Below are 26,531 nucleotides of genomic sequence, written 5' to 3'. Positions count from 1 at the left end.
TTTACATTTTAAGATAGTTCTTTCTTTTTTAGATTTTTTTATAATTTATTTTATCTTTTTTTAAAAAGAAAACAAACTATCTTTTTTTTCATTTTACGTACCAATCCCAGTTCCCATTCCCTCCCCTTCTCCCAGTCCCTCCACCTACCCTCCCCCAGCCCATCCCCCATCCACTCCTCAGAGAGGGTAAGGCACTTTGCTTTAGGGAAGGTCCAAGGCCCTCCCTACTATATCCAGACTGAGCAAGGTATCCATCCAAAGAGAATGGGTTCAGTACAAGCGGTAGAGTAAATCCTAGTGCTTCTGCCAGTGGCCCTGCAATCTGCTCCAGCCACACAACTGTCACCACATTCAGAAGGTCTAATTTGGTCCTATGCTGGTTTCTTCCCTGTTTATCTAGAGTTGGTGAGCTCCCATTAGCTCAGGAAAACTGTTTTAGTGGGTGAAGGGAGAAGGGGAGGGGGGAGGAGAACTTGAGGGAATGGGATAGTTGAGATGGAGGAAGGACAGAGATGAGAGCAGAGAAAGAGATATTTTGATTGAGGGAGCTATTATGGGGCTAGCAAGAAACCTGGCACTAGAGAAATTCCCAGAAAACCACAAGGATGACCCCAGCTAAGACCCAAAGTAATAGAGGAGAGGGTGCCCAAACTGGCCTTGTCCTGTAGTCAGATTGATTACTTTCTTAAAGGTCACCATAGACCCTTCATCCAGCAACTGATGGAAACAGAGGCAGAGACCCTCAGTGAAGCACTGGGCTGAGCTCCCAAAGTTCAGTTGAAGAGTGGGAGGGGTGAGAATATGAGCAAAGAGGTTAAGATATTTCTGTAATTTTCCTAAGGTATAAATAACCATGCATGATCATCCCAATTCATATTTAATATGCAGTACATAATTATATTTTACATGTTAGTAAATAATAGAGACCCATAGCAATCCTTCCTATAAGATCCTAAAATTTAAATATTAGAATTAAATATACCTTCAGTCATTCTCAGAAAGTAATACTGAATGTATGGTTCGTGGATTATGCATGTCCGAAGCGCTGACTGTACCTGAGCACAACCCAGGGGTGAAGCAGGACTGAAAGATAGTTCTGCATAAAGGTGTGTTTGCCTTTCCATAATAATTATTTAAAAAAAAATTCTCTAGTTCTCAATTGAAACAAAAGCCAATCCTAATATTTCTATAATAGTAAATTATTCTCAACTTGGATTAATTCACAAATATCCACTTTTATATTGCATTCAATCAATAAATCACCTCTAAAAGAGACTGGAAAAGTATTCAAGCTTTTTAAAACAAAATAAACCCTGGATCCAGTCACTGATTTAAGTACCCTGGCTTGAATTTCATGCTGTAGGCCAAAGAAACAATTTCTCAAAAATGACAATAAATTTTATCAAAGTTTGTAGAATTGCCAATTAGGACCCGACAGTTAGGCTATTGTGATTTATACATGCTGTCCCAAAACAACTGTGTGGGCTCCTCTCTGGTCTTTCAGGTTTGAAGGAAATGGCTTTTCATGAACTGACATCGGCATACAGTTCTTTAAACCACAATGTAAGTTTTGTCTCTGAAACTGCCTGAAGCGACCCTCGGGGAACCTGAAACCCAAGTCCCACAGGCAATAAAATTTGGCTAAACTTCTGCAATATATTTCAGACATCAATGTGTCTCCCTACTAAAAAGAAGACATATATAAGAATAAAATCAAAATAGAAAAAGAGCATTAAAGAGAAGAAAAAACTAGTGAGAAAGAGACAATGAGGCAGGGGAGATAGCTCAGTGGTTAAGAGGACTGCTGTTCCACCGGCCTGGGGTTCAGTTCCCAACTCACTCATGAGAGGTAGCTCACAAGTACCTACAACTTCAAGTCCAGGGGGTGCAAGGCCCAATTCTAGCCTCTGAGAGCATGAACACACAGAGAGGGGGGGGAGAGAAAGAGATAAATAAGGTAGTTCTTTTAAGGAAGAGAAAACAAGAGAAGAAAGGGATGAAAAAGAAAAGATAATATGGCTACAGGATCAAACTTCAAAGAGAATGCCAACAAGCAACCTTTCAGTACTACAGTGACCTTGACCATGAGACTGGGAAGCACTTATCTTGCTGACGTTAGCATGTATGGGCTGCCTTTTAAAATTAATGGAAATATTTTAACTTTGAGGGCTCAGCAAAACTATCACTTTTCAACCCTAAAAGCAAATTTTTGAAATGCTGACTTATTTTTCAGATTTTAGAATTTATGGTCTAAATTGGAAGTACCTCCGGCCTCCTAAAATACACAAAATTCAACAAGAGCAGTTGACGGGCATATTTGGTCTTCAGTCTTTTATAAATCCATCTTCTGATGGGAGGCATTCAGAAATGTTAATTAAAAGTGCTTCTCACTGATCAGGGTGGGTGCACACCTGTAACCCCAGCATTTAGGAGACAGAGACAGGAGGATCAGGAGTTAAAGACCAGCCTTAGCTACGTGTTGAGTTTGGAGGCCATCTTGGCCCACATGCGACTCTTTCTTTAAAAAAAGAAAAGTCAGATGGTGGTGGTGCACATCCTTAATTGTAGCACTCAGGAGGCAAAGGCAGGTGGATCTCTGTGAGTTTGAGGCTAGCCTGCTCTACAGAGAGGGTTCCTGGACAGTCAGAGCTGTTACACAGAGGAATTCTGTCTAAGACAAAAAAAGCATTTTGACATCAGATGTGGAGATGCAGAATTTGGAGTTTGCCCAGCTGGTTTTCGGTCTTGCTTTGGTCCAGATTTTTTTTCACTATTCTCCCTTCCCTTTGTTTTGGAATGGTAATGTGTATCCTGGACTATTTCATGCTGGAAGTATGTACTCTGTTTTTTCATTTTGATTTTATAGGTGATTACAGTTAAGAGTTTGCATGAATCTCAGGAGAGGCTTTAAACTTTGGACTTTTAAACATTGTTGAGACTTGATAGACTATGGGGAGTTTTGAAGTTGGACTAAATGTATTTTTAACTATAAAATTGTTAAGAAATTATGGGGGCCAGGAAGTGGAATGTGGTAGCTTGAATATAACTGGTTTCTATAAGCTCACAGAGAAGGCACTATTAGGCAGTATGGCCTTGTTAGAGTAGGTGTAGCCTTGTTGGAGGAAGTGTCACCGTGGGGGTGGGCTTTGAGGTCTCTTTTTGCTCAAGCTTCCCTCAGTGTGACTTTCAGATCATTTCCTATTGCCTGCAAAAAAGACTCTCAGCTACTTCGCCAGTACTATATCTGTCTGCACATTGCCATGTTCCTTACCATGACCATAACAAACAAAATCTCTGAAACTGTAAGAGAGACCCTATTAAATGTTTTCCTTTTTCAGAATTTCGTGGTCATGGTATCTCTTCATAGCAATAGAAGCCCTAAGGCAGGGTCCTAGAAAAAGAACTGGAGAAGTAGTGTAAATCATTAGTGCTGGCAGGAGACTAAGCAAATGTTCTTTGACAATTATAATTAATTTAAAGTATAACTTGAATTTTTAAAAATCCCAATAAATATATGTCTTTCTTCCATTAAAACAACAACAACAACAAAACAAAATAACTAATAATTTCATACAGCTTCTGCTCTTCAGTATCGAGAGGGAGGGGGAATGGACTGGGGGGAGGAGAAGAGGAGTGGGGATAGGGGGAGGGGAGCGGGGGGAGGGGGCAATATGTGGGAGGAGGGGGAGGGAAATGGGAAACGGGGAGCAGTTGGAAATTTTAATTAAAAAAGAATAAAAAAAAATGAGAAAAAAAAATGTAACCATTCTTGGACCATATGGCATGTTTCTTTTCTTAACTACAAGGCTTTGTGTGGGGGTTTAAGGTGGGTCATCGCACCTGATCCGAATTTATTTGGGTCCTGGCGAGCCCAACTGGATCCTTATGTTTGTACAACAAGCACTTTATCTGTTGAGCTATGCCCTCAGTCCCTGTATTGACATCTTTAAGGCAAAGAATAATTTGGGTAAATGTACAAATATACCTAAAATATTGGTAAGTATTAAATCTGATGATCAGTGTATGGGATTATGATAAACATATAAGTGTGTCTACTTATGTGAATAGTTGATCCTTTCTATAATCTCAAAACTTTAAAATTGGGGTGATGAAGCCTAACAGAGTTAGGAGAAGAAAAACAACCTAACAAGGCATCATGGTACATAACTGTAAGCCAGGTACCATGAATACGGAGGCTGGAGGACTCCCGCACTGGCTGAATAGCAAGATTCTGATTCAAAATCAAACAAATAACAACAAAATGACTATTTGATCAACCTGATCAGTTCATGTAATGGAAGACAAGGGTCAACAGATGCAGTTATTAAGAAAGCATTAACTCATAACGCTTGAGCCAACAATGCCCCCCCCCCACTGTAGGCCTGGAGGTGTGAGGCAAATCTGGGAGTCGCCTGAACGTGTTACCTGGCAGTCCTTCAGGGCATTCTGAACAGAAGTCTGATCACCAATTTGCTGTTGCTGTTTCAGCTTCTTCTCCTGGGTTTCAAACCAAGCTTTCAGAGACTGTACACTGTTTTCATACTCTGACCAAGACTCCAATAGGCCTTCCAGCAGCTGGATCTAAACAAACAGAAAGACTCAGATTTCAAAAGTTTTGTTTTAAAATCAAATTGCTGGGACCAAAAAAATGACCTAATACAGCTTCTTACGAAGTAAGTGTTCTTGGGAAGCAACAGGGATCTAGGAAGGACTACAAGAGAGAGTGTCACATATTGTATGAAAATGGCCTTACAAAACCCTGCATGATACAATAAAAAATGTGAAAAATGGAATTTCTTAAAATACAGTCTATTGCATATAAAAATGAAGAAAATGAAGTTTACCAAATATCAATCAATGGCTATTATTGGTAAAGGAAAAAAACTATAATCAACCTAAAGTAAAAGGAAGAAAAATGAAGGGGCATCTTAAAAACAATCAGACCCATGAAATGTACAAAGAAGGGAGGGTGTGTAAGAGAACAAACAGGACTAAAGATGTCCAGAGTTAGGTCACCTTCTGAGTCCGCGGGAAACTCTTCTCATGCTTCATCTAGCCACACACCCCACTTGTGGAACAGTTTCCTGCCAGCCTGAGCCTGTTCTTGGGGTTCGCATCAGTATCAGAAGGATGGGCCACCTCGCTCACCTTCTCACCCACTCGACCTTGCAAGAGCTGCCAACTTTTGTTCATGGCTCCAAGCTGCTCGGCAAAATCTGTCTTATCACTGCGTTTGCTCTCCACATCCTGGCTGCTGATCTGTAGCACCGACTGGTTCACAAAGTCCGCCGTCAGCTGCTTACAGTTCAGGTCTATCTTGAAACCCTTAGAGGTAAGAGACTCAGTCAACGCATGATATGTAGAAATGGGTGAATTACTTCATTATCTTTCAGTGTGTTATAGTTTGAGTGTGTAATGTTTTCCACAGGCCCACGTGTTTGGACACTTGGTCCCCAGTACATGATGCTTCTTTCTGAGAAGGTTACAGAACCTTAAGAAAGTAGAGCCTCACTGGAGAACCATCTTGGGGGGGGGGCAGTCTTTAAGGTTTGATCTTGTGACCCCACTTCTGGCTCTCTAGCTCTCTGCTTCCTGTGTGTAGAAGAAGTGTGACTGGTCAGCCTCGTGCTCCTGTTTCCAGACCTTTCCCTCCATTACAAACTGTATCCCCACTGTGACTGTTATCCTGATTTCCTCAGCTGCTGTAGTCAGGGTATTCTATTACAACAACACAAATACAGCTGACACACTGCATCTGTACCTAGCATTTCCACACACTTAACTTTTGAAGGCCTCTGTCTGTCTATTGTATCTGGGATACATACATTCTAAGCCCTGGTTGGAGTTTCTGAGTGCATTCAAATAAACGTGTACATGTATGAAAATGAAAAGCTCCATGTCAGTTACCTTATATTTCTGCAGGTAGTCGAGGATTGCCTTGTAGCCTACTGCATTTTTTATGTCCTCTTCGTCCTTCTGTATTACACTTTCCATGAGTGCAATCCAACTCATGACCTCCGAAATGGCATGGCGGGAGGGCAGTTTGTCCATCTGGAGCTGTAGAGTTGAGACAGAGTGAGTCCCGAGCACTAAAATTCAGACCCAACCTCTGTTAACACAGTGGTTCTCAACCTTCCTACTGCTGCAGCCCTTTAATACAGTTCCTCATGTTGGGCTTACCCGCTACCATAAGATTATTTTACTTCATAACTGTACTTTTGCTACTGTTAGGAATCGCAATGTAAATATCCGTGTTTTCTGATGGTCTTAGGGAACCCCTGTGAAAGGGTCATTCAACTCCCAAGGGGGTCGCCATCCACAGTGAGACCCCTTTGCAGATTTCTATTAACACAGCAAGAGAAGTAGCGGCCCTTTATACTTTTCAGATCTCTGAAGTTTGAAACATCAGGCAAGCACAGTAATGCTAATCACCTAATGCTCACTAGACATTTGACACCATCAACGCTATATAAATATTATCTAATTAATCAAAACACCAGCAAGAAAACAGTCTTACTTTATAGCTAGTTTTATGAGTTTCAAAAATAACCTTAAATACAAAAGATTCAACAGATGTAATCTATTAATTATCCTGTAAAAGCTCTGTGTACTATGACTCAGGAATGCTAAAAGGAAGAAAAACAACACATCGAAAGGTATCAGTTTCTCTGCTTTCTGGAATTCTTCTATTTGTTCCTAAGATTTAATTTCCTGAGTATTTAAGATAGACTCGGATTTCTGAATTTGGCTTCATATGCCAAGCAAGTATGCATATCAGCATTACAATGATTCGCAAAAGCAGAAGCAATTCTTTATATATTAATGATTCAACATTGTCTGGTATGTGGTGGGTTATACCTATAACTCCAGCCCTTTCCGAGTCTGAGGTAGGATGATCACCACAAACCCAAGACTACCCAGGGCTACAAGGTAAGACCTTGTCTTCTAATATAAATAAAATTAAATGCATATAATCTAATTTTATGTGGTACTAAAAGGTTAGAGGAAGATGGCATTGCTTCTCCCTTCTAGGACTATAGAGCTCACTGGACTGGAGAGAAATGACATGTGCTAAAAACATCTATCATACCTGTTCTACAGTGATAAATGCTAAAGAGAAAAAAGATTAAAATGTTCCAGGTAGGTTAGACATATTACCAATCAGAATATAGTCATGAGCTGAATATCATTGTTCAGCGTGGAGCCCCATATACAATGGTAGGCCCAAAATGTTATAAGTGAAGGAGCCTGTGCTATCTTTCAGTTTGTGGTAAGTACACTCTGATGTCTGAACAATGACAAAACGGACCAAGGACCTATTTATCAGAATGTGTCCCTGTCATAAATGATGTATGACTGCTCTTATACTGAGTAAGATCCAGTTTCCTTCTTGGCTATAAAATGGCAGATAATTTATGTATGTTATAGATCTTCACAATTTTAGGAGGTGCTTATGTTTTAGCCATGAAATGTCAGTTCAAAGAAGGTCAAAGCTTTCAAGTCAAGTTTCCAACACCCACATAGAAAGAGAGAGAGAGAGAGAGAGAGAGAGAGAGAGAGAGATGCTTTGGGTAAGAATGCTGTCTGAAGAAGGATTTGTGGAATGATTCAGTTTGAACACATCGCACAAGAGCAGGGAGAACAGACAAGTCCTGGTTAACTCTGATTTGCATTCATATGTCGGAAATGAACTGTTACCAAATAAACCAGCTTTATCTCGGTACCTGGTGGAGTTTCTCCTGCACAACAGGGATGCTCGTTAGCAGGTCAGTCCACTGACTGTCCATGCGGGACAGCTCAGCACGCAGGGCGGCTGTATCCACTTTCTTTAATCGAAGAAGTTGATTCCCTGTGCTCATGACTGATGATTTCAGGGAAGACTTGGCGTCTACCTCCTTAGAGAACTCCTTAAAAGAACAAAAGTCACAGTGTTCAGTTTAACATCAAATAGCTGGACCTTTCCATTCAAGGACAGAGACCAACCTAGAGCACAGATCAACTATTTCCACACATTGAGGGCTCCATCATGTGGAGCTCTGTGGAGACAATCAAACACACCACACTTTACCTTCAAAAGAGGCTGGTCCACAGCCCGAAAACCAACTAAAAGAGGCAATTTGGAACCGCACTTGTACGCATAAACACTAGTCACTCAAAGTCAACCTCAGATTTGTCTATGATAATTTACTTTCCTTACTGTGTCTGCTGACTGCTGGCTTGCTGTGTACTGTTCCATGAGTCCAGGCTGAGAAACACAATGAGACCCAGTGTTTTAAGTCCTCAGACTTACCAGGAAAGCATTGAGATGATCCCGGACCATTTCCAGTTCTTGTGGGACCGTCACAGATTGCTGAGTCCAAAATGCCAGCCTGTCCTTTGCAGACTGTAGCCAGTGAGTCAGGTCCGCAGATTCGCTTTGATACCTTTAAGCATATTAAGGAGTCTATTAGTGAAATGTTCAGTCTCTATTGTCTGTTGTCAGTTAAAATGAGAGCCCCAAAGACTTGGAAGGAAAGTATACAAGGCTGATGCTCTGAAATTCTTTCCTTTTAATATTTATATCTTAAGTCTGCCCTGGGTTTCCATTCCCCCTTTGCTAAGCTGAAAAGAAAAAAAAAATATTTCTCCTTGTACTGACGCTGTTGGGAAATATTGGGTCATGATTATAAAACCTGTTTGAAAGAAAGGTAGCAGAAGAAACAGTCCTTCATTCAATAAAATCCAAATAACAGCCTCCTTGACCGTTTCCCATTAGGATTTCAGAGTAATATATTCCCCCGGGCATGTATATTGAAGGCTTGGTCCTCAGTTAGTGTCACTACGTGGGGAGGTGCTGGGCATCTAGAGGAACTGGAGACCAACAAGTGGAAGGAGGTCCTTGAAAGGTGGCCTCTCTCTGTCTCTCTCTCTGTCTCTCTCTCTCTCACACTGTCTCTCTCTCTCTCTCTCTCTCTCTCTCTCTCTCACACACACACACACACATACACACACACACACACACTTTCAGGCAGCTATGAGGTGAGATATCTCTTCTGTCAATATAGATGTGAGTAATTTGCATTGATATGAATCTTGGTTTATTGATATAAATTTAAGGTCAATTTTGTTATATGTATATGTATTTCTGATATTGATTAAGGTATTGTGATTGTGTAGCTCATGTAAAAATATTATGTATATAAGTTGTTAATGGATAGTCATCTATAATAGTCAAGTTTGTAGTCATGTTAGATTTTCTAGATGTACATAGATATATTTTAGATAGACATTCTTCATATCTTTCAAAGACTACGGAATATGCTATTTAATGTTTTAATAACTTAAGACTTTTCATGACAATAAGGCACTCTGCTCCTGGCAGCACCAATCTACTTTAAGAGGAAAATGGGCATCAAAGAGGATCCTTATGGAGTTTGATAGCCATTTGGGCAAAAAACTGTTCTTGTCTGGACTATTGCATAAACTGGACACAGAGAACCCTCAGAGAGAGGACTACTGAACTTGCCTAAAGGTGAGATGACCTTTTGTGGTTCCTGATTCATGAAGGAGTCTGCGAGACATTCTGCAGGACACAGCAGATAGTGACTGAACTGACTTTGAAATTTCCTGCTTCATGGAAATGTCTCTGGATACTATGCGCCTGTAGGCCGAAGATGGATGCCCCAACGGTACAGAGAAACTTTGGGTGACTGTCCAGGCAGTGAGATGTCTCTGTCATTTCTAGAGTTTAGAAGTTGCTTATTTCTTGTTTGCTTAGGTAATATTGTATCTTTCTGGAGTCTTTGATGGAGTTGAAGAATAGTTAGTTATAGTTATAGTTTTCCTTAGTTATGATAAAGGTAAAATAGATGTAAATGTTATAATTTTTACTTGATAACTGATGTGGGAGTGTCATATATCAATCTGTTGATTTCATTGGTTAAGTAATAAAGAAACTGCTTGGCCCTCATAGGTTAAAATGTAGGTGGGTGGAGTAGACAGAACAGAATGCTGGGAGGAAGAGGAAGTGAGCTCAGACTCGACAGCTCTGCTCTCTGGAGCAGACGCCATGCTCCCCTCTCCCTGGTAGATGCGATGAAGCTCTGACCCAGGATGGACGTAGGCTAGAATCTTCCTGGTAAGCACACCTTGGGGTGCTACATACATGAATAGAAATGGGCCAGGCAGTGTTTAAATGAATAGAGTTTGTGTGACATTATTTTGGGGCATAAGCTAGCCAGGCAACCATGAGCCGGGCTGTGGGAAGAGGCCCGCAGCCCCTACTACAGATAACTGTTTTGTTATATGTAATTTTGCTATGTTAAAGTTAAAGCCTTCCTTTTTTTTTTTTTGTCTAAACAGAAAAAGGGGAAATGATGGAGGAAGGTCATTGGTTAAAAATAAAGAAACTGCTTGGCCCTCATAGGTTAGAACATAGGTGGGTGGAGTAAACAGAACAGAATGCTGGGAGGAAGAGGAAGTGAGCTCAGATGCAGGGCAGCTCCTCTGAGAGACAGACGCCATGCTCTCCTCTCCAGAGCAGATGCGATGAAGCAAGCCGCCAGGTCGGACATGCTGAATCTTTCCCGGTAAGCCTGATGCTACACAGATTATTAGAGATGGGTTGATCGGGATATGAGAATTAGCCAGTAAGGGCTAGAGCTAATGGGCCAAGCAGTGTTTAAAAAGAATACAGTTTGTGTGTTGTTATTTTGGGGTATAAGCTGGCCAGGCGATTAGGAACTGGGGCAGCAGGAGCACAGCCCGCAGCTCCCACTACATTGTGTCATTTATTTGTTCCTGCTACCACACTATTCTACCTCAGGACCCAGAACAATAGATCTGAGTGACCTTGGCCTGACACCTCTGGAATAGTAGGCTAAGACAAATCTTCCTTCTGATAAACTGTTTTCCTCAGCTGTAGGTCACAGCAATGAAAACCTAAGATATTTCCCATGGCCCATGAGGAGAATGCTCTCACTCAGCGTTGGCCCGTCTCTGAGGCTTCCAAGCAACTAGAAAAGGTAAGGGCGGGACAGCTGAGTCGGCGGCATTGGGCAACAGTCACTTGGCTAGCTTTAATCACACATCTAAAAGAATAAGAATCCAACTGGGAACCCTCTGATTGTCTTTCCTTTCCAAACCGTGCCATTTTCTAAATGCGCACATCTTTTCCAAGCCCAGCATATACCAGTCTTAGACATACACCACAGAACTTATCAAAAATGCAGGCCAAATACTCATCCTAGTACCTGGTCCAGTGTTTCAGTATGGTCTCCAGTCTGTGAAGTTCCTTGGACACTCTGTTGGTATTATTGAGCCAGCGCTCTCCGAGTTGATTGAGTTGACTTTCCAGATCTGAGCAGCTGGCAGACATCAAAAGTCGCTTCCCGTCATCTAACACTTGATACAGTTTGGGCTGGTCTTCATTAAGGCAGGATTTTAAATGCTGAAACGATTGATGACATTGGGTGAAGAGCTTGACTTGGTGTAGCTTTGATCCTTGGGCATTATAATTTCTCTGATCTTTATAACATTGGTATTATTTGTTAATACATTATCTTCCCTCTGCAGTCCTGAAATCTTGAAAAGGTTTTATTAAAATATAGATGTTCTCTTTTTAAATTCATCAGGAACTTTGGATGTGTTTACAGCTGCCAGACTTAATTATCTCTAAAACAGTGTGACACCAAAATAAACTCTAAAAACATGCTTGGTGAAGGTTTGGTGAAAATGGTTTTGAAATGAACTCATTTGTTCCAAGAATATTGACTACTTGCCATTATTCTATAATCTATTATCTATGCTCCACCATCCATTACCTATATGCATATCTATTTATTTATCATATCTATCTATCTATCTATCTATCTATCTATCTATCTATCATCTATTTATTTTTCAGAGCTAAGAATCTAGCTCATGGCGCCTTGATAATCAAGAAGACCTTTATCACTACTACTGACCTATTAAGTACAGACCAAGAAAGATTTTTTTTAAAATAATATGGAATTCTAATTAAACCCAGTGGGTCATACACACACACAAGGCATAAAAGGAGGAGGGTTTGCTGGTAACAGGGGCTTTAGCCTTAGATAGAAGGGGATAAAGGAGAGGAAAGAAGTGTGAGGTGGGATTAAAACTCACTGTATAATATAAAGCCATCAAGCAATAGTAAAAGAATACAGCTGGGTGGCAGTGGTGCACGCCTTAATCCCAGCACTGGGGAAGCAGATCTCTGGGAGTTTGAGGCCAGCCTGGTCTACAAGAGCGAGTTATAGGACAACCAGAGTTGTTACATAGAGAAACCCTGTCTCGAAAAAACAAAATAAATAAATAATAGTAAAATAATGGTAAATATATACTTAATACTAGATAAAGGCAATAATTATTATATAACATATTATATATAACTCATCATATAATAGCTACTATATAATAAATAATAATAAATATATTTATATACTAAGGATAATATATACATATTCTATATGCATCCATGATTTTAGTAACTTTAAAGAAAAGCAAAAGAGTTATTAAAGTTTAAACTTGTTAGACGGGTAGTGGTCACGCACGCCTTTAATCCCAGCACTTGAGAGACAGAGGCAGGTAGATCTCTGTATGTTTGAGGCCAGCCTGGTCTACAAGACCTAGTTCCAGGACAGGCTCCAAAAGCTACAGAGAAACCCTATCTCAAAAAACTAAACAAAAATAAATAAATAAACAAACAAATAAACAAACAAACAAACAAATAAATATAAAATAAAATAAACTTGTTTGTTATATAAACTTGTTTAAATTCCATTACAATTACTGGCAAATTTCTAAAGGAAACGTTGTCACTGAGACACTACGACGCAGTTGGAAGCCAGACCTGGTAGAGAGTCATCCTTTCCACAAGTCTGTTCTCGCTCTCCTCCACCAGGCCCACGCTTGGGATGCTGCTCTCAACCACCTCCAGCTGTCTGCTGAGCTCCTGGAGAGTCTCCTCCAGATGGGACCACATCTACAAACACAACGGTGATTACTGGGACCCCACACCAGAGAAGCCAGCAAGGAGACTACAAGTTCAAGGACAGCCTGGGCCACAATGGGTCTCAGGGAAATGGAACAAAATCAAGCAACCGGCACCTAAAGAGTGGCGTCCTCCTACGTGTGTGAAATTTGGTCTTGCTAGATTCTGCTTCAAGCCATATCTGGAATGTTTAGTTGGCATTTGTTTGGGGAAACAAAACATAGTTCTAAAGTAAGTGATATAATGGTGGCCCTTAAAAGGGGGCAGATCTCTTCTTCCCTCCCTCCCTCCCTGGCTCTGTTTCTGTCTCTGTCGCTCTCTATGTATATGTGTATGAACACATAAGAATAATAAAAAGAGGTCATAAAATTAAGAGTGGGGGTCACGAGGTCATTGGAGGCGTGGAAATGATATAAATACAGTATTTATGTATAAAAGGCTTAAAAATGAAAATAGATTATACTAAAAAAAGAGGGAGGAAAGGGACAAACATAACCCCTAGCACTTAAGGGGAATGGGAAGAATAGGGGGACTGGGGCAGTTTAGGACAACTGTCCTAATTACTAACCAAAGAAGGAGACTGATCTGCCAGTGATTTACACAGCGTTCTGTGGCTGATTATTCTGTGGAGAATCTATCTGGTGTTCAAGGTCAGATAGTTCTATCAAAGCTAAGACTCAACCTAAGCTTCTCTGAATCTAGAGCATTGGCTTGCAAACCCTCTCTACAATAGACCGCATAGTAAACACCTCAGTTTTGTAAATTAATCAGTATCTATTGCAAAGCAGTCAGGTCTGCCTTTTGGATGAAGGCGGGAGATCAACAAGCAAATCAATAAAGCTATTATGTCCAAATAACCTTTACAAAGAAGAGGCTACACTTGGCCCAGGGGCCAACTCCCATTCTAGAATCTGGACCTGTTAATAAACGGCATCTTTTTGTCCCCGAATTTTCTACACGATCTAGTATTTAAAAGACTGTTTGCTTCCCTGTAGACATCATCCTATGTTCTGATTGTCTTCTCATTGCCTCATTGGACCACGATATCATCGAGGACAGTCCTGGGAACATTTTTGTGTTTCTCCTGCCTGGGAATCTGGTGGCAACTTGATAGATGCTGAATAAATAAATACTTGATTTCTTCACTTATGACGAATAAGTAAATGCAAGTGAACAGAATAGGGAATGGAATTTCTCAGGCAGAAGAGCAAATTCCTAACTGGGACTAAGAACATGGCATATGGCAGCTAGGATCCAAACGTATGCTTTATTATTTCAGTTCAGAATTTTGGGGACGTTGTTAGTTTAATTTTTAATGGCACGTATATGTATGCATAGGTTCACATGGGTGCAGATGCCCACAGAGGACTTAGGGACATTCGTAAGCCTCCCAGCTTGGTTACGAGGACCCAAACTCAGGTCCTGTGTAAGAGCAGCAAGTGCCCTTCTTAACCACTGAGCTATATCCCCAGCCCTCTGGGTTGCTATTTTACAACAAATGAACCCTTCATTTTTTTTTTGCTCTCAGACCATAAAGATTCATACCCAGATGGCTATCCTCTGTCTCCAAGAGTTCAGTGACAGGTCCTAACACAAGAACAGTTGCATTGGAGACAGGGCCAGGGATATGTATTTTTCATGTTTCGTGTTCCTAATTAGGATTTTTGGCTTGAAGCTCAAACTTCAAGCTTCTTCACACATACTCGGAGGTTAGGATTCATCCATCTGACTCACAATATGATGTGTCCTGAATATAAGGGGAACATGGCAACCGCAAACCATAGGAAAGTATACTTCTGCACAAGAGAGCCCAGGGGGCTCTGTTTTGTGGTCAGAAAGATGCTACACGGGCGGTCTCACCTCTAGGATGTACTCAAGCTCCACGCCTCTCTTGTGAGCCTGTTTCAACACAGCAGATGCCTGAACCATGCGGTCCGTGTGCAGCTGAGTTTCCTTCCCAATGGCAAAGCTGACGATCTTTCTGAAGAGTGTTTCAGTCAAAATCATATGAGATTCCAGACTCTGGAAGTATTCCTGTAAGTATTGTCAGGCAGAAGATCAGCAAGAAGGTCATTGAGACATCTGCTCTAGATTAGAACTGTTTCAGCCATGGAAGCTGATGGAGTAGTTAGCACAAAGGGTATAGTATCCCAGCACTGCTGAACCCCATCTTAACTCAGGCACTATGTGCTTCCTACAGGGGCTTCCTGCAGAGTTAAGGCTCTGCGCTCCCAAAAGGACATCCCTCTTGACCCCACTCAAGTACAACTGGCACGTCACTGTGCTGTAGACACAAGCCTCCAAAACAAAATCCTTCATCCGTGACTAGCTGGTAGAGAGTCCCCTGGCATCGTTTGGAGCACAGGGACACTGACTTCAGTGGCACAGTCGCTGACCATTGCTGCCACACCACTCTGGCCTCCTGTGTCCCTTGGATATATTAATCCCTCACCCTCATCTTCAGCTCTGCTTACACTCTTTCTCCTTGAGATGTTCTCATCTGATACATCAGTGTCTTTCCTTCCGTGGCTGGGTTAAGGCCAACTCTCTCAACTTATAGGCCATTTGCTTTGCTTACAATGTCTCACCAAGCGTGGCTGCACACATCACAATTCGATAACAGATATTTTAAATTTCCCATGTATTTTACTTCCATGCAGCAGAACTGTAACCATTGCATGAACTCATTTTTTTAAATATAAAAGGATACATTTTTATAGAAAAAAGATCCCAGAAGATGGAGATGAGCCCTATTCTACCTCATTTCCTATGCCCAGGATCATGGATATAACTGAAGGATAGGAAGTTGATCATAACAGCAGGCACTGCATTCTTATTTTCTGGGGGGAGGGGTACATAACTCTTTACTGGACTCATGTGATCCTCATGGACAGCTTTGAAGCTCTATTATTTTACAGGTGACAAGGCAAAGCCACTCAATCTACATAGCTGGCACAAGGTCACCCAGTTGAGTAGAGCAGCATTGGGTTTTAGTGCCTGTCATGAGGTGCCTGCGCTTCTCACAAACACTGCAGAGGTCTCCCAGAGAGCAGGGACTGGACAGCAGGGGGTAGACTCAACATCATCACCGTCGTCATAACTGTTGTACCAGGAATCAAAATGAGGGTCCACGAACATAGGCAACCATGCTACCTCTGAGGTCTATCAGCAGCCTGTGCTATTTTATTATTTTATTTATTATATTATCCTGGATGACATCTCATTCGTTCACTCCTGCTGAAATTGCTCTTTGGCCAAGGTATGCCTTGAACTTGAAATTCTTTCTGCTTCTACCTCCCAAGTAGCTGGGACTACAGCCTGTGACATCAGGCCTGGCTTAGAAGCATTATTTTTAACCATCATTAGTTGATGAAATAATCGTGTGACGGGAAAAGACCTATCAAGCCCAACCTGCACTGAGAGTCAAACTTGCTTTCAACACAAGCCTGCCTCCCACGCCAGCCTTGGCAGCATTTCCCAGGACCAAGGGTCCCTGTGTTTGGCCCCAGTGGCAGCTGCAGCCAACTCTCTGGAGGACTCTTCCCTGACTGAGCATCCTTTCTCTGTTATTCTGCTGCTCCTTGATCCTAGTTTTCCTTCTGGAATAACTCAAGAGTGATCTTTTATTGCTATGGTCAGATTTGAGAAAAAACAGCTGTGAACTTGAAAGCAATGTTTTCATAGCCAAATGATAAGGCTTTAATAAATCATAAGGCTTTTTGGACAGAAAACCTCTGGGAAAAATTAGCGAAAAAAAAATTAGAGTTCCCCTCCCCCGACCAAGTCCACCATAATAGCCCACCAGAGAGCCGCACAACAGTGGAATAGGAATCGTCTAAAACTCAGGGAGATTGTTTTGTTTTCCTTCAGGGAATTCCCATAGCCTGGGAGGCTGAGTCTGTGACCTGGCAAACTTTGCCTAGTCATCACTAAAAATTTGTTATGTTAGGGTTGTGAGTGTGTGTGTTAAACAAGTATCTGTTCACTACAGAGTAATAAACCTGAGCTTCATTTTGGAACACGCAGATGGAGCAATCTTGGGGTTCCCAGGTCTGATTGCGTGGTAAATGTTCTCATCGTGCCCAGGAAAGTCTCAGAGGCCAAGAGCAACTGCAGGAGAATGTGCTCAAGGGCCAGGAGAACTGAATGACGCAAGTAGCCAGCATCAACTCAATCCCAAAATCGAGTGGGCAGCCCTGCATTCCCAGAGTGGAATGAGGAGTCTAGGCCGGGACAAGGAAGGGTCCAAAGGGCCTGGTGGACAAGCCCTAAAGGATACATAGGGGACCATGTAAACTTAAGCTTAGTTCCATGTGCCATTAATTCCAGATCTCAGGAGGTGAAGGCAGGAAGATCAGAAGTCCAAGGTCATCCTCAGCTGTATAGTGAGCTTGAGGTCAGCTTGTGCTACATGAGGCCCTGTCTTTAAAAAATGATGAATCTGGGTCCCCTAAAGAAAGGTTTGGGGCTTCTCTTATGTTTATGTATGAAGACAGTTGGCTTAACATTCACAGGAGATTGATAAAAATACTTATATGATTACTTTTTCTTACTTTTACAAAATCATACAACTATACCCTTTACTGTTTCTCTCTGCTTCAGATGCTGGTAGATTTGGACAAATATTTACAGCCTATTTAGAAGTGTAAATTATCCAATTATAATGGATAAAGCCCAAGTTTATTAGGTTCTCTTCCATATATATAAGGGTTTCAGAATATGCTATTTCGGCTACATTCTCCTGTTCTCTCCTCACCTTGTGCTTGTCCAGCAGTTGTTGAATTTCTTCTTTGGAGGACACAGTGATTTTCTGGTCCCCTGCCATCTTCTCTTGCCCCGTGTCCAGCAGGTCTGCCAGATCTTGCAAGGCCCTATCATATTGACTCTTGAGTGCAAGGTTCTGGTTGAGGCTGCTCCTCCGGGAACTGATGGTCACCAATAGCTCATCGTACATGTCCTGAGAAGCAGAGACATTCACACTAGTCTCAGTCACAAAGCTGCAGTACCAAACCCATCACCTGCCCAATACCCTACCAAGGCCACTCCTCTCCTCTCCACAAGTTCATCCCCCGGGGACTCTGTGTGGAAGATAGCTGTCTGTCTTATGAGCCTCACCTGGAAACTCTCCAAAAAGAAAAGGGAAGAAAGAAAGAAAGGAGGGAAGGAAGGAAGAAAGGAAGGGAGAAAGAAAGAAAGAAAGAGAAAGAAAGAAAGAAAGAAAGAAAGAAAGAAAGAAAGAAAGAAAGAAAGAAAAAGGAAGAAAGAAAGAAAGAAAAAAGAAAGGAAGGAAGGATACTCTGGACATTGCTCCCCACATCTTTAATACACATGCATGGTATTGTGACTTTCCTGGGGTTTGATCTTTAGTTATTCAAGCTCTTTTGTTAATCTTGTTTGGCAATCTTACCCACTCCTTTCTGGTTTTAATTTGATTTTGCTCTTAATGAACAAATAAATCACATAAGAAGAATTGAAGATGAACTAAATTCACAATGATTTAAGAATGCCATGACTAGGGTGAAGGATAAACCCAGCAAGTAACACAATGTGGAAAGAGCACAACTGTGGGGGAAAAGTAAAATTAGAGTCTATGCCAAATATTAAGATACAATTTACTTTTACTAAAAAAAGTAAAAATACAGGGCTGAGAATGTAGCTTACTAGTCCAGCACTTGTCTAGCAGGCAGAAGGCCTTGGGTTTGATCACCAGCAAATGTGCATGTTCACACACATACACATACACACACACACATACACACACAAACACACACACACACACACACACCACAGCTTAACTTTTCAAGATTCTAAGGAAGAAGGAAGGGCTAGAGAGAGGCTAGGGTGGTTGCCAGCACCAGCTGGTCAACCAGAGGAGTCATCACCCACTCCATGGCTCACAACCAATTTTAACTACAGTCTGTGGGGATTCAGTGCCCTCTTCTGGCTTCTGTTGGTACCAGGCACACACATGGTGCACAGATATAAACGTAGCCCAGATACCCATACATATAAAAATTAAAATAACTAAAAAAAAAAAAATCCCAAGCAATCTAAACCAAAGTATTTCCTAGAAATGACTCATGAGATAATTTCCTGACTGTCTGCTCAAGCTGTTGCTTCTCCGTGATGGGACGTGGGGTTAAGATGCTGAAGAAAAATGTCCACAAGGTGAAGAGAGATGCCATAGAAAAACCTGCCCACTGTTCCTGTGATCTTAGCATTTATTTAATCTTACAGTAAATAAGCAGAGCATCTCTTACATTGCTGTCTGCTAACTGGCATCAGATTTTGGGATTTTGGGGCAAGCACCTTTCAAACAAGGAGCCAGAAAACCAAGGGACTTTAATGTGAGCAGTAAAACCTTCATACTTAAAAAGGTAACAACTCTGCCAAACATGGTGAAGTAAACAGCAGTTTAATCTGGAAAGGCATTTTAGGAGCTGGTGAGACACCAAACAAAATTTACTGGCGGCAGATGGGTCTGATTAGCACGTCATGCTTAGGTGGGGCAGCCAAAACCGTTCGATCTGGAAAAGCTCAACTTGAATGCTTATTTACGGCTATGACGTTTGACTCTTACACCTGACGCCGAAGCGCTGTGAGAAGATCTAAAGGAAGGGCAAGAGGGTGGGGGAGGTCTGCCCTGTGACATCTGAAAATGCAAGCCAGAGGCCCGAGACAGTCAGACTAAGAGCGACTTCTTGTTTGGAAGAGCTGTTGCATTTTCTCAGGGAAGGACTTGAGACTTTGCTTAATTCACCACCATCCCCAAAGTATTCTGCAGTCATCCTCACAGAAAAAACTAACACACTGTGTGGTTATGCCCAACTATATATAATTTACATATTTTAAAAATTCAGCTTATTTTTCCTAAGGCATTAAACTTCACTGGCCTGGCCAGGTACTTCAGTTTCACCCTTCTGTCCTGTGTACAGGTTCTGCACAGGTGTCAGAATTAATGCTAAATGGTATTTTTTTCCATCCCTGAAAGGTAATGGAAAATCTGCTTGGATTTCCCAACTTTCTAAGTTTTGTTGTTGCTCTAGAGTTGAACATCTGTATTACATCCCAGCACTTTGAAAAAAAACATTCTAAAAAGTTCTGCCTTGAATATTCACTCTGTTAAACCGGCCCTAGGGATATACAACAACACTGAACTAAAATCCTCCCCTTTTCATTTTACTGGTAGGAGCGATAATGATGATTATATTTTCAAGAGCAAAAATAAACATATGTAGCCACTGAAATCCAGCATGGTGTTCAGACTTCACCATAAGAGCACATGTCATGGGCTAAGGCTAGGCTCACAACCAAAAATATAAGAGTGTGTGTCAGAAAAAAATATGAATGCTAGGAGCATGAGAACATAATTTATTCTATTGTATTCAAAAATGACCAAGAGTTCAGATATTTTTCCCCTTACTTGGACATAAAAGTTAAAACCTAAATGACATGACTTTTGTTTTAGTAATTTCCAAAAGAGGCCGGGCAGTGGTGGCACACACCTTTAATCCCAGCACTCAGGGAAGCACAGGCAGGAGAATCTCTGTGAGGTCAAAGCCAGCCTGGTCTACAGCGTAAGCTCCAGGACAGCCAGAGCTACACAGAGAAACTGTCTCAAAAACAAACAAACAAACAAACAAAAAAAGGTGAAAATATTCCAAGAGAAGAGTGGAAGCATGTTTTCTTGATTTTTAAATCAGTATGGGCCACGGAGGCTCAGCAGGATGGACCACTGAGGCTGAGCTGGAGGGGTCACTGAGGCTGAGCAGACTGGGTGGGGATGCTACCTGGAGCTTGGAGAGTTCTTGCAGGGTAGGCTGCTCCACCTGCAACTTATCACCACGCCGCTTCAACTCAGCAATTCCACCGTCCAGTTCCTTCAGTCCCTCTTCAGCCTGTTGTATGGCCTAGGTGAGATGTACAACATTTTATTAACATTTCTGCCCTCACAGGAGGTACATGTTTGACTTTTTGGTCTACCACTATGGCCCCAAAATGATTTTAAATACATAAGAAGAAACTAACTCCAATAAAACATAAAAAGCATCCCTGCAAACTACTAGAAAAACGAGAAGGTATTTTATTATAAAATGCATCAGCCTTCTTAGGCAAGGAGGAAGGGTAGAGTTAGGGTGGAGAAATGGGTGAAGAATGGTCTCTTTAAGCAAGGGATGTATAGATAACCACACCTACACAGGAAATAGTCTATAGGATACAGTGTGAACAAGGTATGCACTTGAGATGTCTAGGGGACCAATGGTGCTTCCCGAAACACAACAGAGCATCCCTGGAGACTGGACCAGGGTGGCAACAGGGATGTGTAAGGAAAGTTGCTCAAGGAATGGTCCTCACTGTAAAGTGGAAAAAAAAATTAGCAAGGATTAAAGGGGCTGAGCCTTGTCTGTCCAATGTGAGGTCTGTAGAAAGGGGAGACCTTGTCCTCGACTTCAGGGAGCTGAGAGTCTTGTCAGAATGCCAGCAGAAAACAAAACAGACCTAAATATAATTAGGCACTAAACTTCATGAAGCAACTCATCTCTGATTGGGGAGCAGAGGAGGGAGGTGGCGGACCAGCAGGCCTGGTCTAAGTGGGCTTTTGGAAGAAGTATAACTCAGTTGCCCTTGACAATGAGAAGAGTCTGGACTCCAGATGGCAGATGAAACGTGTCCACGTTTTCCTTTCCTGAAAACTCTCTGCAATAACAGCAAATATTTTGTTTGTTTGTTTTTGGAGTGCTTTCCTCCTTGAGTCTGCTGGGGCCAGGAAACCGGGAAGGCCACACACCCAACACATTTTCAGAGTTAGAATTTGGACACATACATGAAATTTTACTAAGCCTGAGAAATCTGAGTACTAACCTAGCAGAGGAACTGCGCCCAAAGCATCTAGAGCACTGGGGGTCTCGGGGACTCACAGGAGAGAGCCACAGAGCTAGGGAAAAGCTGCCAAGAGAATGAAATTCCCAGTACCTGCTTCATGCCATATTGCCCTTTCCTTCCTGATGAGAGCCACAAAGCTTATTATCTGAAGAAGAGAAGGGGGCTTTCTAGACTAAGGGGTGATGGATGTGGTGATAGGCTTAAATGCTGGATTCAAAGAAGAGAGCTGGTGCCTATAATCCTGGCACTTTGGAGGCAGATCACCTATATAGCAAGGAGGAAGGAAGGAGAGAAGGGACAAAGGGAGTATGGGAGGGAAGAAGAGGCAGGAGGGAAGGGGGGAGGGATGGAGAGAAGAAGGAAGAAGGAAGGGAAGGAAGGGGTGAGAGATGAAAGGAGGAAGGGAGTGAAGAAAGAACATGGGGTGTGGAAAAGAGAGAACACTGTGCATGAGGCCTCAAGTCTACTCTGTTTCAGGAAGGGCTGTGGCCACTCCTCTACTGTCTAGAGAGAGAAGGGTTCATAAGACCAACTGAGGAAGCTTAAAACTTGAACAGAAAGATCGTCCAACAAATGACGTAACGAACCAAAAATGATATCTCCTCAAAATTGCTGTTTCATACTTACTTCAGGTTCCCATTCAACTGTTGAACCCCCAAGCCAGGTGTAAACAGACAGCAGAAGATGACCCTGAAACCACGGCTATCCGACATGACAGACAGAGACCAAGCCAGCAGACGAATAAAGGGACCCAGGGGAACAGATCGCATGGAAAAAATAAACTCCAAACACCAAACCATGAATACATCCAGGTATATTACAAAAAAATGCATTTGTTTACAGAAAGGGACAGAAAGAAAAAAGATCTCTCAAAATAGATCATTAGAGCACTGGACAAGATAGGTAATATCTCATGGAAGAGTTTCACCAGAGGAGGCAGATGAAAGAAGAAATAAGAAGAATTAAACAAACCACTTGAAAAGATTTCAAAATAGAAAGGCAGAAATCCAACCAAAAGAGCCTACTGAGTTCCCAGCTCGGGGGATAAAAATAGACCCTCCCCGAGGCGTGCAATTGTGATATTTTAAAACCCTGGGGACCTCTGGGAATTAGAAAGATTTTTGATTTCTCAAGTCAGCATTGGAAACACACATCTAGAAACTGGGAGAAATTTATGTCTGACCCAGAGTTCTATAAAGAGCCAAGCAGTAAAGTAGGAACATAGAATAAGGACATTTTGGGGAACTGAGGAGGTAGCCCAGTGGGTAAAGAGATTGACTGGCAAAACTGATAACTGGAGTTCCGATCCCTAGAAACCGCAGAAAGCCAAACACAGTAACAGGTGACCGTAATCACATTCACCCACAGGGGAGTGGGAGGTGAAGACAGGGAAGCCCTGAAAACTTACAGGCCAGCTAGCCTGGTATGGTCAGCAGTGAATCATAACCGAAGAGACCTGCTTCAAATAAAGGAGAAGGTGGGGACCCACACCCGAGATTGTCCTCTTCCTTTCCTACATCATAGAGGTCATATTTGATCTCATTTTGGAGTAGAAAATTCCTCCAGGTCAGTAGTCTCACCAATGACTTCTGAACCCTGATTCCATAGTTGCATGTAGAAGTGACCAAGTCAGCATCACTGGGCACATTCTTCAAACCCAGTGTTGACACAGAAAATATACAATGAATAAAAATGCTACAGCTTGTCATTAACCACTCAAAGAACATTTGATGTCCCACAGGAAAACATATCTGCTATTCTGGAACACACCTGTACATACCTGTGTCTGTGATCTATATATCTGTGATTCTGGGACATACCTGTACATGCCTATATCTGGGACAGCTGTACATACCTGTATCTGTTCCACAATGGGCTGTTCAAACACATTTGCCAGTTTCTGCAGAATGATGTATTTGTTGTCAGCTAATGATGTGAAAAGCACCTTCAGGTCATTCTAGGGAGGAAAGCAATAAAGGGAAAGACAATCTTAATTTATTCTTGAATGAAATTTGTTTAACTTTGAAAAAAGAATCAATACAGGGCTGGAGAGATGGCTCAGAAGTTAAAAGCACCTGTTGCTCTTGCAGAGAACCAAGTTTGGGTCCTTGTAGCCATATGGCCTCTTACAAGTGTCTCTACCTCCAGTTCCAGGGACTCCAGTGCCCTCTTCTGGCCTTTTCTGGCACTAGACACCCCTGGGTTATATGTATACACATACACATGGGCAAAACACTCATATAGATAAAAGTATGTTTTTAAAAATGAATGTATACAGGCATCTTAATGTAAGGTGGAAAAGAAAAGTAATGTAGAAACCAAGAAAGAAAATTGAGGGCTGGGGGTGCACTGAGTGGTGCAGAAAACATCCCAGGGCTTGATCACCAGAAATTGAAAGGAAGGGAGGGGGGGAGGAAGGAAGGGAGGGAGGTAAAGAGGAATGAGCAAAGAGGAAGGGAAGGAGGGAGGGAGGGAAGGAGGAGAAAGGGAGGAATGGAGGGTGGGAGGGGAAAAGGAGGGAGGGAAAGAGAAAAGAGGAAGGGAGGAAGGAAGGGAGGAAGGAAGGAAGGAAGGAAGGAAGGAAGGAAGGAAGGAAGGAAGGAAGGAAGGAAGGGGGCTGAAATGAGAATATAGCGCCTAGTGGGCTAGAAAAAAGCAAGAGTTGTCACAACCAAAACTGAAGCCGAGCTACAAGCTCAGCAACCAGCTAAATAGGAATCCTTCTGAGAGGACTGGAAAAATCATGAGTTTTTCATGGCTTCCAAAAATGTTCCTGTTACTCAACAGCATTGAAGGGGAGGTCACAGGCTCTTAGAATTAGGACTTGCTTGTACACAAAATGAAAGTTATTTCTCACTCATTTGAATAGAGTCCTGACCACCAGTGATAGGGATATTCCAATCCCTCCATAGTCGTCTATATATACTTAAGGCTGTATCAGTTCAGTTCATCAACTCATCCAGATGAGTAGACATAATCTAATACGGGTCAGAAAGGCAGTATGATACCCTTTTAGTCTTTTCAACAGGGTGTTTTCCTCATGTTCTATAGAACAGACCAAAAAATGGTATGTTCTTATTTCTGGAAGCCATGGTAACTATTAGCCAAGAAAACAACAATGTGGTTCATGTATAAATTACTAAGTAAGAATTGCTAGGTGAGATGATGGCAATGGTTTTATGCTTGTTATTTTTTCAAGGATAAAAAACAAGAAGGGGCCAGGCAGTAGTGGCACACGCCTTTAATCCCAGCACTCGGGAGGCAGAGGCAGGCTGATCTCTATGAGTGAGTTCCAGGATAGGTTCTAAAGTTACAAAGAGAAACCCTGTCTTGAAAAACCAGGAGAAAAAAAAAACAAGAAGGAATAAAATCCAAAGCATTCAACTAATTATCATTATTATGATTGTGATATAGCAGGAATTAAAGAATCGGTATATAATAGACATAACAAACATTAAGATTTCTTTCAATAAAGGAGTAAAGGGAGGGTGTGAGTCATTTGAAAAACAAATTCATGGACATTTTGAAGCCTTAAAATCATTAATGCTGAATCATTGTTATTATTAAAGAATTCCTTAGTGCCTCACTTTTAAAAGTCACTTAAGAATATTCATTCACATACCCAGGAAATATATTTGGGATTAGTCTATGGGTAAATACCAGAATAGAGATGGCTAATTTGGTTCTGGGTATACACACATAATACTCAGAACATACAGATCATTGAGACAGTCTTGGGGGAAGATTCTAGAGTTGTTTAAAAGTTGGGCAAGAGGGGCTGGAGAGATGGCTCAGAGGTAATTCTTATAGATGATATGGGAAAACCAAGGCACCCTGGGCCAACAGCTGCTGCGTACCAGCAACCCAGCAGATGTTCTATACAAGCAACAGAAAATGGTTCGTGCCTATGACTTGACCCTTCATTATCTTATTATTAGGGTTCGTTCTCTCAATTAAATTGGAACATGAATGTTTGAATTGCCAGTTGTTGTTCGTGACCTGGCCACCAACAAGTAAAAGCTCCTTGGCAGAAGAAAAACAGAGAACATGACTTAAAAAGAGCTTCATGACTACATGCCATTTCCATGGTCCCCTGCAACAAAATAAATTCCTAAGAAATCATGCTTAGTTCATATTTTTCTGTCAACGGATTCAAAACTGCAACAAACATTAACTTGGTAGAAGCAATTGGAGAGAAGTAAATACACTTTGGAGAAGTTCACAACTGTAGGGCTAAGCAAGCCTCTTGCATGGTTTACAAACTAAGATGTTGCAACAATCTGGCATTTTTCCATATAGTAGATAAATTATAGAGTAATGAAAATTAAGTTTTCATAACATAATGGTCCTTTTGACTTTACTGACACAGTCAGTACACACTGGTACAAAATGTAACGCCCAAATAATCAACCCTGCTTTTCTGATTCCAAGTGTATTTCTCTTTCCTCGTTCTGTATCATGCAACCCAACAGGCACAGATGGGCAAATACTGCCACGCCTTTCTTCTGTGCCATAGTCACCACACAATCACATGCATACCGAGACTCTTCGCAGCATATCTTAGTGCCACCCATATCTCGACCAAAGCAGTTCCAGCAAAACAGTCTGCTCCCTTGGTCAGTGGCACTGCTATCTGTCTGACTCCTTTGTTAAG

At 41.7% G+C, this 26,531-nt stretch overlaps 1 protein-coding gene across 25 annotated transcripts in view; it reads right to left on the bottom strand.

Annotated features, from left to right (window-relative positions):
* Positions 1 to 26,531, bottom strand: part of Syne1 (spectrin repeat containing nuclear envelope protein 1) — a 471,855-nt gene that overhangs the window by 88,880 nt on the left and 356,444 nt on the right. For all 25 annotated transcript variants that reach the window (XM_057763198.1, XM_057763205.1, XM_057763207.1 and 22 more), the window contains 11 exons: positions 23,733 to 23,834; positions 20,785 to 20,904; positions 17,751 to 17,951; positions 14,855 to 15,028; positions 12,854 to 12,985; positions 11,232 to 11,428; positions 8,291 to 8,423; positions 7,725 to 7,907; positions 5,908 to 6,057; positions 5,149 to 5,325; positions 4,426 to 4,581 (listed from right to left, as the gene is read on the bottom strand). In XM_057763198.1, the coding sequence (XP_057619181.1) occupies positions 4,426 to 4,581; positions 5,149 to 5,325; positions 5,908 to 6,057; positions 7,725 to 7,907; positions 8,291 to 8,423; positions 11,232 to 11,428; positions 12,854 to 12,985; positions 14,855 to 15,028; positions 17,751 to 17,951; positions 20,785 to 20,904; positions 23,733 to 23,834 (1,725 nt within the window). The remainder of the gene's footprint in view (positions 1 to 4,425; positions 4,582 to 5,148; positions 5,326 to 5,907; positions 6,058 to 7,724; positions 7,908 to 8,290; positions 8,424 to 11,231; positions 11,429 to 12,853; positions 12,986 to 14,854; positions 15,029 to 17,750; positions 17,952 to 20,784; positions 20,905 to 23,732; positions 23,835 to 26,531) is intronic.

This window comes from Chionomys nivalis, chromosome 2 (genome assembly GCF_950005125.1).
Source record: "Chionomys nivalis chromosome 2, mChiNiv1.1, whole genome shotgun sequence".
NCBI lineage: Eukaryota > Metazoa > Chordata > Mammalia > Rodentia > Cricetidae > Chionomys > Chionomys nivalis.
The sequence above is the reverse complement of the archived record's forward strand: the minus strand, read 5'-3'. Positions and strand labels throughout refer to the sequence as shown.